This window comes from Chelonia mydas, chromosome 5, assembly GCF_015237465.2.
Source record: "Chelonia mydas isolate rCheMyd1 chromosome 5, rCheMyd1.pri.v2, whole genome shotgun sequence".
Classification (NCBI taxonomy): domain Eukaryota; kingdom Metazoa; phylum Chordata; order Testudines; family Cheloniidae; genus Chelonia; species Chelonia mydas.
In genome coordinates, this window is record NC_051245.2 from 132119254 (window position 1) to 132131115 (window position 11862).

The 11862-nt window shown below is 55.6% G+C and overlaps 1 protein-coding gene across 1 annotated transcript; it reads left to right on the forward strand.

Moving 5' to 3' along the window:
- The first annotated feature begins 81 nt into the window (after positions 1-81).
- SPINK4 (serine peptidase inhibitor Kazal type 4) lies at positions 82-10204 on the forward strand. The gene is made up of 4 exons (XM_027820399.3): positions 82-242; positions 8016-8053; positions 8582-8694; positions 10016-10204. Exons 1-4 carry the CDS (start codon positions 197-199, stop codon positions 10059-10061), a joined length of 243 nt encoding a protein of 80 aa, XP_027676200.1. The 5' UTR covers positions 82-196; the 3' UTR covers positions 10062-10204.
- The last annotated feature ends 1658 nt before the right edge of the window (positions 10205-11862 follow it).

Genomic DNA, 11862 nt, shown 5'->3' on the forward strand with positions numbered 1-11862 from the left:
TTCCAGTGGTTGATTATTCACTGTTAAATATTTACACTTCCTGGACACAGCTGAGGAATCAGCCCCAGTTTAAGTATACACGAGACACATTGCTTTTCCCAGCTCCCAAGAGATAAGCACAAGGCCTTCCCTATAAAGGGAGCTGTAAGTAGATCAGAGTACGCACAGCTGTGCTGGAATCGCCGTGTCTGTCAGAATGCTGGGGGCCCTTACAGCTTTGTTCCTTCTCCTTGCTCAGTGCGGTAAGTCTGCTCCTGGTGCCGTGGAGCACAGCCCATGTTGAGTGCGATATCTGCAGCTATGCTTGAAAGCAATGCTTTTAAATGAACGTGGACTGGAAGACTGCAATGGAGAAACCCCGCAGAGGCTAACTCAACGTCCCCCAGCAGACTGAGCAGCAAACACACCGTCTTACCGGGGGACCACCGCGTTGGCCTGCGCTCTAGCCACCAGGGGACACAAGAGAAAATCTGCTGGGAACTTTGGGTACTTGCAGACACACTTTCAGCATGTGTAGAATTTTAGGTGTAGCTGGATTTCTGGGTTGGGGGCTTTCCAGACATTCAACAAGGCATGCTCCCTCCCGTGAGGAGCTCACAGTCTGAGACAGGCAGACTGGCAGACAGATGTTAGGGGAAGGGGAACAATTAGGGATTTTTTTATACAGGTCAAGGAAATTCACGGGAGTTGTCTGGCAGAAGTGGATCTCCATGGGTGGCGGGGTTAAGAGGCCAGGAGAGGCGCAGCCTTTGCAAACAGAACGCAGCCACCTCCTTTGGAACGCTGCCCCCGAAAGGGGACCAGGGCTGCAGCCCCGCCCACGCTGCACCCCAAGGCCCTGCTCCCACCCGTTCTCTTCCCCCGCAGCCCCGCCTGTTCTGCTCCTCTTCCCGCCTCGTCCCCCTGAGATCCTGCCCTGATTCCGCCTCCCCCCCCCCCCGGGACCCCCATTGCTCCCGCCTCTCCGCCTCCCCCCCCCCCGGGACCCCTCGCTGCTCCCGCCTCTCCGCCTCCCCCCCCCCAGGAACCCCGCTGCTCCCGCCTCTCCGCCTCCCCCCCCCCAGGAACCCCGCTGCTCCCGCCTCTCCGCCTCCCCCCCCGGGACCCCCACTGCTCCCGCCTCTCCGCCTCCCCCCCCCCGGGACCCCCGTTGCTCCCGCCTCTCCGCCTCCTCCCCGAGAGAGGAGCAGGCCAGGGGGTCTTGGGGGTGGAGAGGCATGAGCAGCGGGTGTGGGGGCCTGGAGAAGGAGGCACTAGAGGTGTGCGCGGCTGGCAGGGGGTCTCGAGAGAGGGGTGAAGAGTCCTGGGTGGAGGGGGATGTGGGGGGGGTGAAGAGGTGTGAGCAGCTGGTGGGAGGGGTCTTGGGGGAGTGGCAGAGAGTCATGGGCAGAGTAGGGTGGGGGGGTCTCAGGGAGGAGAGGAGCAGGCTGGGGGTCTCGGGGGCACAGAGGAGTGAGAGGCAGGGGGGGGCCTTGGAGGAGGGGGCCCAGCGGGAGCGGGGCTTGGGGCAGAGTGGGGGTGAAGTGAGGACGGGGCCTCAGGGGGAGGAGGCCGAGTGGGGGTGAGCCTTGAGGTGGAGCAGGGGGCAGGGTCACAGTCCAGGCGCTGGTGCCCCCCCGGGAGCTTCTGGCACTCATGCCCAGCCTCCACAAATGCGGAAGTCACATGCCTATGGGGACCTTCCTGAAAGATTTGCATGTGGACGAGGCTGGTCATCATGAATGGGCTGAGTGAGGCGGACCATGAAAAAGGGCCAGGTGCACAGTCTCAGGGGGTCACACTGTGCCCAGGGCCCTGCTGAGGGGGATGTACCAGCTTGGGAAAGAGACGACTAAGGGGGGATAGGATCGAGGTCTATAAAATCATGACTGGTGTGGAGAAAGTAAATCAGGAAGTGTTATTTACTCCTTCTCATAACATAAGAACTAGGGGACACTCAATGAAATGAATAGGCAGCAGGTTTAAAACAAACAAAAAGAAGTGTTTCTTCACACAACGCACAGTCAGCCTGTGGAAGTCCTTGCCAGAGCATGTTGTGAAGGTCAAAACTGTAACAGGGAACAAAAAAGAACTAGATACGTTCATGGAGAATGGGTCATCAATGGCTACTAGCCAGGCTGGGCAGGGAGGGTGTCCCTTGCCTCTGTTTGCCAGAAGCTGGGAATGGGCGACAGGGGATGGATCACTGGGCAATTCCCTGTTCTGTTCATTCCCTCTGGGGCACCTGGCACCGGCCACTGTTGGCAGACAGGAGACTGGGCTGGATGGACCATTGTTCTGACTCAGGCTGGCCGTTCTTATGCTATCACGCACGGGGCCATGCGGATGGGCCCCGGGGGGTGTACTGTGCCCCATGGCAATGAGAGAGGCTCGGGGGGGCACGCGGTGCGCAGGTGCCATGTGGACAGGTTCAGTGGGCCAAACCCTGCTCAGGGCCTGCCTTGACTTCTTGTGCACTGTAGGTTGCGGGGTTGCTCCTAGCAGGCCAGGCTTCTGTGTCAGATGGAGGATGACTGCGGAGGGCACTTCTCCGAGGGAGACACCCCCCACGCCTGCACTGGAAGATCCTTCAGCGGACTGAGGGGGGCTGAAATCAGGTCTTGTGCACACAGCGCCACCTCGTGGTGAAAGAGTACCGTACAGATTAGCGCTCCGTTACTTCTCCCCCTTTAGGTTCTACGTCTCTGCCAATTTCAGTATTTACACTATCTCCGCTGTCTTTCTAGATCAGGAGGTAGCAGTCTGTTAAGTGTCTCTGGATCACACTGGTTTTTTAATTACATAAGCCGAATGCATAACAACTTGGAGGCCAGGCGGACGGGCTCAGGGGGATGTACAGGGGCCAGGTGACGGGCTCAGGGGGATGTACCGTGCAAAGGCCAGGCTGATGGGCTCAGGGGGACATACCAGGAACGGGGCCAGGCGGACAGGCTGATGGGGATGTACCGTGCACCGGGGCCAGACGGACGGGCTATGGCAGCCATACTGTGCACAGGGGCCAGGCAGATGGGATGACAGGGACGTACTGTGCACAGGGGCCAGGCGGACGGGCTCAGGGGGACATACCGTTCACAAGGGCCAGGCTGATGGGGACGTACCGTGCACAGAGGCCAGGCGGACGGGCTATGGCAGCCATACCGTGCACGCGGGCCAGGCAGATGGGATGACGGGGATGTACCATGCACAGGGGCCAGGCGGACGGGCTCAGGGGGACGTACCGTGCACGGGGGCCAGGCAGATGGGATGACAGGGACGTACCGTGCACAGGGGCCAGGCAGATGGGCTCAGGGGGACGTACCGTGCACAGGGGCCAGGCTGATGTGGACGTACCATGCACAGGGGTCAGGCGGACGGGCTCAGGGGGACGTACCGTGCACAGGGGCCAGGCTGATGTGGACGAACCGTGCACAGGGGTCAGGCGGACGGGCTGTGGGAGCCATACTGTGCACAGGGGCCAGGCGGACGGGCTCAGCAGGATGTACCGTGCACAGGGGTCAGGCGGACGGGCTATGGGAGCCATACCGTGCACGGGGGCCAGGCAGATGGGATGACGGGGACGTACCGTGCACAAGGGCCAGGCGGACGGGCTCAGGGGGAACGTACCGTGCACAGGGGCCAGGCTGATGTGGACGTATCGTGCACAGGGGCCAGGCTGATGTGGACGTACCGTGCACAGGGGTCAGGCGGACGGGCTATGGGAGCCATACTGTGCACGGGGGCCAGGCGGACGGGCTGTGGGAGCTATACCGTGCACAGGGGCCAGGCGGACGGGCTATGGCAGCCATACCGTGCACGGGGGCCAGGCAGATGGGATGACGGGGACGTACCGTGCACAAGGGCCAGGCGGACGGGCTCAGGGGGAACGTACCGTGCACAGGGGCCAGGCTGATGTGGACGTACCGTGCACAGGGGTCAGGCGGACGGGCTATGGGAGCCATACTGTGCACAGGGGCCAGGCGGACGGGCTATGGCAGCCATACCGTGCACGGGGGCCAGGCGGACGGGCTCATGGGGATGTACCCTGAATAGGCGTAGAAGCAGGTGGGGAGTGGCTGGCTCATGGTGGTTGAGGTGAGAATGTCAGAGGAGCAGAGGGAACAGGGCAACTTGGCACTTGACACAGAGGAACAGGCTGGGAGTGGGACAAGGACGAGCATCACACCAGTGTGGCAGCAGAGGGCACTGTGGAGGCATTTGGATTTCTCCTGGAGCTAAAGTTTGTAGAACTCCTATTAGCAGAGAGGGAGGGGAAGATCCAGGGAGTGGGGTAAGGGCACCACTTTAAAAAAAATTGTCAGCTGAAATTTGTGATTTTCAGGGCCTGCTGTAGGAAGTATGCAGGTCTCTAGCCCCATATGCAAGGGGAGGTTGAGCCCTCTATGCCACTTGCCATGCGTGGCACACTAGGATTGCAGGGCCTGGCGCACGGTGCCCTGGGGCCAGCCTGAGGCGGATGTCATGCCACTGAACTCAGCAGGAACTCAGTGTAGAACTGGGGTAACGTGGGGGATCAGGCCTGGAATGCTCTGTTTGTCAGCTCCTAGCTGGGCTGTTCCTGTTGCTTAAGAACATAAGATACTGGGTCCATCTAGGTCCTGTATTCTGACAGTGGCCAATGCCAGGTGCTTCAGAGGGAATTAACAGAAGAGTGATCCATCCCCTGTCGTCCAGTCCCAGCTTGTGGCAGTCAGAGACTAGGGACACCCAGAGCATGAGTTTGTGTCCCTGGCCATCTTGGCTAATAGCCATTGATGGACCTATTTTCTGTGAACTTATCTTATTCTTTTTTTAACCCAGTTATACTTTTGGCTTTCACAACATCCCCTGGCAACCAGTTCCACAGGTTGACTGTGCGTTGTGTGAGGAAATACTTCCTTCTGTTTGTTTTAAACCTGCTGCCTATTCATTTTATTGGGTGACCCCTAGTTCTTGTGTTAGGTGAAGGGGTAAATAACACTGCCCTGGTTACTTTCTCTGCACCCGTCACGATTTTATCGACTTTTATCAGATCCCCCCTAAGTCGTCTCTTTTCTAAGCTGAGCAGCCCCAGTCTGTTTAACCTCGCCTCCTAGGGAAGCTGCTCCAGACCCTTAATCATTTTTGTTGCCCTTCTCTATCCTTTTTCCAATTCTAATACATCTTTTCTGAGATGGGGTGACGAGAGCTGCACGCAGTATTCAAGGTGTGGGCGTACCAGGGATTTATACAGTGGTGATGTTTCCTGTCTCATTCTCTCTCCCTTTCCTAGCGGTTCCCAACAGTCTGTTCGCTGTTCTGACGGCCGCTGCGCACTGAGCAGATGTTTTTAGAGCATTCAGCATCCGTGTGGTGCTGTGAAGGTGCCCAGCACCTTTGAGGCCAGGTCGGGAGACCCAGCACCAGCCTCAAGTCCCTGGGCTCGCAGCTGATGAGCACTTGCTGGTGGGGAGGATTCTGCTGAGAGCGGGTTTAAAGGAGAGCTCTAATGGCGAAGGGAGAGTGGGCCCAGTAATGGGAAGTCCTTGGCTTTGTTTACTGGCTAGTTAGAACAAAGGTTAAAAAATGCAAGTGGCTATGTCTGCCCGTGGCCCTGTAGCTGCGCGGCTATTACTGGCCCCGGGGTGGCCGTTATTGTGTTAGTCCAGGGGGTGATTTGTGTGTTAGTTGCAGTGGTGACCATGACGTGCTTCGCACTTCCCAAGCCCGCTGGCTCCGAGGAGCTCGCCTCACAGGGCAGGCAGGCAGGGAGGCTGAGTTTGTGGAACAGGGAACAGAAAGCGGCAGTGTGGGAGCGCCAGCAGGAAGGCTGTGGGATGGAGTCTGAGCCGTGAGCCGAACCAGAACCGAACTGGAACCGGAGAAGCAGTCCAAACTGGTGTTTTTACGTGATCTGGACCCGAACCTGACCCGTACTTTTGTCCTGCCTCCTGAACCGGCCTGGAACTGAAACACATTAGGGCTACGGGTTCAAACAAAGGTTCTGTTATTCACCTTATAAAACCAGCCGACAGAGTAACAAAGGGGCCTGGGATTGCTACCAGACAGGCCCAGCCTGGTCTAGTGAGAGGAGCATGAGGACAGGGGGAGGCCAGCCTACAAGAGGAAGGGGAGAGGGGAAGTTTGGGACCCACCTGCATGAGGCACCACATGGGGCAGCAGGGGCCCCAGAGACAGAGGGACCATCTCGGAGACTCTCCCCGGTGGGCGGCTCCCTGGCCCCTTCAAGCCCAAGGACAGAGATAAAGGCTGCCCAGCCCTTCTCCCCTTAGCCCCCTGCCCCTAGCCCCTAGGAAGCTCCTCCCTCCATCTGGCCCACATGTGGCAGGGCCACACTCCAAACCCACTCCCCACTGAAGTGAGCTGCAGGTCTCAGTCCCAACCCCCTCCCACCCGCCCAGTGCACTGCCTGATCCCCACCCCACCCGGAGCTGTTCTTTCTCTTCCCCCACCCGGCTCACGGTGGCAGGCTCAGATTAGAGCAAAGCTCAATGCGTAGTGATCAATAGCTCCATGTCTAGCTGGCAGCTGGTATCAAGCAAAGCGCCCCAGGGGTTGGTCGTGGGGCCGATTTTGTTCAACATCTTTATTAATGATCTGGATGATTTAACTGGGACTTGGTCCTGCTTTGAGCAGGGGGTTGGACTAGATGACCTTCTGGGGTCCCTTCCAACCCTGATATTCTATGATTCTATGATTCTATGATTCTATGATTAATTACACCCTCAGCAAGTTTGCAGATGATACTAAAATGAGGGGAGAGGTACATACCCTGGAGGGTAGGGATAGGGTCCAGAGTGACTTAGACAAATTGGAGGATTGGGCCAAAAGAAATCTGGTGAGGTCCAACAAGGACAAGGGCAGAGTCCTGCCCTTAGGATGGAAGAATCCCATGCACCGCTACAGACTAGGGACCAAATGGCTCGGCAGCAGTTCTGCAGAAAAGGACCTAGGGGTTACAGTGGAGGAGAAGCTGGATATGAGTCAACAGTGTGCCCTTGTTGCCAAGACGGCCAATGGCATTTTGGGATGTATAAGTAGGGGCATTGCCAGCAGATCGAGGGACGTGATTATTCCCCTCTGTTCGGCACTGGTGAGGCCACACCTGGAGTATTGCGTCCAGTTTTGGCCTCCCCCACTACAGAAGGATGTGGACAAATTGGAGGGAAACAAAAATGATTAGGGGGCTGGGGCACATGACTTATGAGGAGAGGCTGAGGGAACTGGGGTTATTTAGTTTACAGAAGAGAAGAGTGAGGGGGGATTTGATAGCAGCTTTCAACTACCTGAAGGGGGGTGCCAAGGAGGATGGAGCTCGGCTGTTCTCAGTGGTGGCAGATGAGAGAACAAGGAGTAATGGTCTCAAGTTGCAGGGGGGGAGGTTTAGGTTGGATATCAGGAAACACTATTTCACTAGGAGGGTGGTGAAGCACTGGAAGGGGTTACCTAGGGAAGTGGTGGAATCTCCATCCTTAGAGGTTTTTAAGCATCCCTTGGCTGGGATGATTTAGTTGGGGTTGGTCCTGCTTTGAGCAGGGGGTTGGCCTAGGTGACCTCCTGAGGTCCCTTCCAACCCCGATCTTCTACGATTCTGTCTGGGAGGTAGCGGGGTATACTTCTGCTGCGGTGACGGCTCTCCGGGGCGCTGCTGGCCCTGCCCTGTGGCCTCAGGGAGCAGAGCAGCAGAGAGAGAGAAGGGGGTGGGGGCGAGGAGAGCGGGAATGAATTTACTTCTCCGAAGGCTGAAAGTCGATTGGACCCAGTTGGGGACAGTAACTGAAGGGTTAATTTTTGTGCGTGGCTTGGAGCAGGACTGAACCGGAACGCGACGGAGGCGAGCGGACTCGCTGGGTCTGAGCTCGCGCTCTGCTCTGAGGGGTGGCGAGCTTTCCCCTCGGGCGCTCGCTAGCGTGGCTCTCTCCCCGGGGCCTGGCCCGGTCCCCGCTCTCTGTGAGCGAGACCAGTCTGTCCATTACACTGGTGGCCCTTGGCTCCTCCGCGTCCTGCTCTTGGTTCCATGGGGCTCCTTTCCCTTTCAGGGGCAGGGCCTCAGGAGGAAGGAGGGGTTCCGAGAGTGGTAAGTAGGATCCTGCTGTTCTCTTCTGCCTTGCTCGTGTACGGCCAAGCGCTAGCCAACGCGCTGGGCAGGGCAGTGGGGAGAGAGCTTGCACAGGGGCCCTCTGCCACGGGGCTGTGGGGAGAACAAGGGCTGCTAGCACTGCCAGCCCTACGTGCGGAGAGAGGACCCTCCTCGCCACTGTGGGCAGAGCTGAAGACACAAGCGAGGGGGTTCAGGAAGGGAGGAAGGCTCCCTGTCCAGGCTGCCCCATCAATTCAGTTCATACAGCCCCCACCATTCACTTTTCCCACTGCAGACACCGTTCATGCTGCCCATCCCCCAATTAGTTCCAGCTACCCTGCTGATGCAGGACCCCCTGCCAGAGCTCAGGCACTCAGCCATCCCAGGGAATCCCCACGGGGATCGGGAATTATTCTGAGCCACATCCCTGGCACAGTGGAGGCTGTCACCAGCACAGGGCTCCCTGATTGCTGCAACACTAACACGGAGGAATTAGATCCTGTTGTTTGGCTTCTGTCTTTCCAGCCGGCATGTGAGCACGCAGCCCTGGTACCAGCGTGCCCCCTGAATTACAGGCCTGTCTGCGGGACTGATGGAAACACCTACAGCAACGAGTGCCTTCTCTGCAACAGGCGAAGGTAAGGTCATGCCCTGGCTATTGCTCACGCACAGCTGATTACATGGCGGTGCGGAGAGGGCTTTGCCTTAGGATGTCAGCGCAGAGAAGGAGGCAGGGGTCACGGGCTGTCCCAGCCCAGCGTAAAGGCAAACGGTGATGTTCCCGAGCGGCTCCAGAGTCAGGGGGCCTCTCTAGCACACGGGCAGTTTCATCTCTTGATGGTAGATTGTGACTCAGGTAAGAACCCCCCTTTGTACCCTATCCAGGCTGCCGGGTCCAGCCACATAGGAGCCAGTGGGGCTACTCCCTCCCGCTCTCTCCCCCTGGGGTGGGTGGGCTCCAGCCCTCTCTCACTTGCCCAAGTAGCTGAGTTGGACCAGTTTCTGCAGGTAACGGGAGCATCAGCAGGGAGTCCGGGGCTGCTCCCGGGGCAGTGCAGCTGGCACACGGCCCCTCACTCTGGGCCATGCCCAGAATCAATTCTAGCACATTGCAATGACACGCTTCCTCACATACACAGCATTATCGCACAACACTCTGACCCTGTGCGTTAATCCAGGGCTCTCGCGGACTCCAGCCAGCTCAGCTGGGCTGGACTCCAGCAAATCCGAACAGCCCCACAATGAGAGGGGAGGAAGAGGCTTCCTACCTGGCCCCAATGACATTGCACTTTTCTGACTGAATTAAGGAAAAACCCTTGGGCTGGATTTTTAAATAAATTAGCAAAATCCACATACTGCCTTGTGCTTGGATTGCCCTTGGCAGTTACCACAGTCGGATGCCTTGTCAGTTAGACGTTGGCACACAGGTAGACATCGCACCTCATCCGCCTGATAGTGGCGTTCACCAGGAGGGAATGGTCAGCTTGCCAGAATGTTTTCAGAGCGGAGTGAGTCCCACTGCAGTTTCCTTGTATTTCCCACGCCAATATTTTTCTATGGTCTCACTGGGCCAGATTCTGCCCTGGTTTACATTCCATGGAAGCCAACAGCAAACAGACTTGGCTTCACCAGTTTTGAACAGGATGTCAGCAATTTGACCGATTTCTATGTAATCAGACACACAAAAAGCGCCATTGTATGCTTAATTTGTACATTAAATTAGCAGCATTAACTCTTCAAATTGGATAATTGTGCATACAAATAACCAATCATGCGTATAACTGGCTACTATGCTAATTCTGTATGCAGTTTAGATGTGTAATAATGCACACATTTTGAATGGAAAATTGAACACTTTTTAGAAAATCAACCCTTTTTCTATTTGCTAGACAAAAATCCTAAATGTCACCTAAGGAATATTTTCTAAAACTCTTATTTTCTTATCTTCTGGTATTCTAGATTAACCAGGCAAGATATCCAGATTGTGAAGGATGAAATATGTTAATATTTGGAGCCCTCCAGGACACCTTATGAACCACAAGAAAGCTCCGTAATTGATGCTCTACTCTCTAAGTTGATTCAAAAGTACAAATAACGATAATTTCAGCTTGTTATTCTGAATAATAAAATTAGCATAGGAAGCATTCACAAGAAGCATTCTTATTTGAAACATTTAATTTTATGTACTGGAAAGACACACATGATCTCCTCAAGAATAGGGTGACCAGATAGCAAGTGTGAAAAATTGGGACGGGGGTGGGGGGGTAATAGGAGCCCATATAAAATTGGGACATCTGGTCACCCTACCCGAGAAGACCAATTAAAGTAAGTTCTTGTCTCAGATTCACGGTGTGGATCTCTTAGCCATCATATGAATTGTTTTCTTCCCATGTTCTGTTGCTAAGAGGGCCACAAGAGGAACTAGCACAGAATATAGAGGGCGTTGAGATCCAGGCATGGGAGGCACTACAGAAATACCAATTCTTCTTCCGTGGAATGCAGTACAGTTCTGCAGTGTGTGAAGATAGAGGAATGCTAGTAAGGGTGTGAAAGGAGAATTTGGCCTTAAGTGGGCTTTTTTCCTTTTGCTAGGGGCCACCCCCCATTGGTGGAAATTATATATAGTAACAATGTTTTGTAGGTAATAATTAAAGCACCTTTCAGCCAAGGATCTCAAACTGCTTTACAAACTTCAGTCGACCCTTATGACCCCCCAGGAGGTAGGTATCACCATTCGACAGCTGGTGACAAGGAGAGGGCGATGGACAAGCACATCAAGTCAGCGGGAGAGCCAGGAACAAAGGCCATAACCCCCTGATTCCCTGTCCTCTGCTCAAAGCATGAGGGAACACAGCATTCCCAAAGTGAAACAACTCTCCCACAGCAGCTTGTGCACTGAAGTGTTCCTGCAATCGCTCTCACTTGCTGCTGAGAGGTTGCAGAATAAAATGATCCATTTACAATAGCGATGGGCCCAAGCATCAAATTTCACCTTGAGTCAGTGTTGAGATTTGAATGCTCCTGGGTGTAGGGGGTTTGAATTTGGGGCTTTGGCTGTGGCCTGTCTTTAATTGAACACCACTCAGAATGAAAACACACACACTCTCTCCCTCCTGTACCTACTGGTCTCACTACACTTTCTGCATCACTTTCCCCTCTCCCTCCCAATTGCGGGTGCTCGGACCTCAATCTGTACACAGAGCAAAATAAACCCATGTCACAAGGCTGCGATGTCATTCTAAACTGCTATGTGGCTGTCACTGCGCCAGAGGCCTGGCCAAGAGCTCCCTGCAACCAATGGAAAGGCTTGCCTTGCCCTCCATGGGGTTTGCACCATGGGAAAGGTCAGAGGACAGCCGTAGGGCAGTGGTATGTTATTTATTGTCTATATTACCTGAGCGCCTAGGAGCCCCACTCCTGGAGCAGCGCAGAGCAACGTGCCAGGTGCTGTACAAAGACAGGCTCTGCCTCAAAGAGCTGACAGTGTAAGAATAAGACAAGCCAGTGGATGCCTACAGCCAGCCCAATGGGGAGCACAAGGAGACAGTAGTGGCCAGTATGATGGGCCGTGGTCTCAGCACAGCTGCAAGCAGCCTAGGACGGCTAAGACTATAGTTAGGCCCCAGTGCGGTGCTGCCCCATCAAAGGCTCCCTGGTGTGAACTGTGGGTTAAGGTTCCTGGCGTAAAAGCCTTCACGCTACCTATGCAGAGCTCCCTAGGCAGACCCAGGAAGGGCCGGCGTGCTGGCTGTAGGGGTGTTGTCGGACAGGCTCAAGTCTTTTCTTTCAGGGGATCCTATTACAGC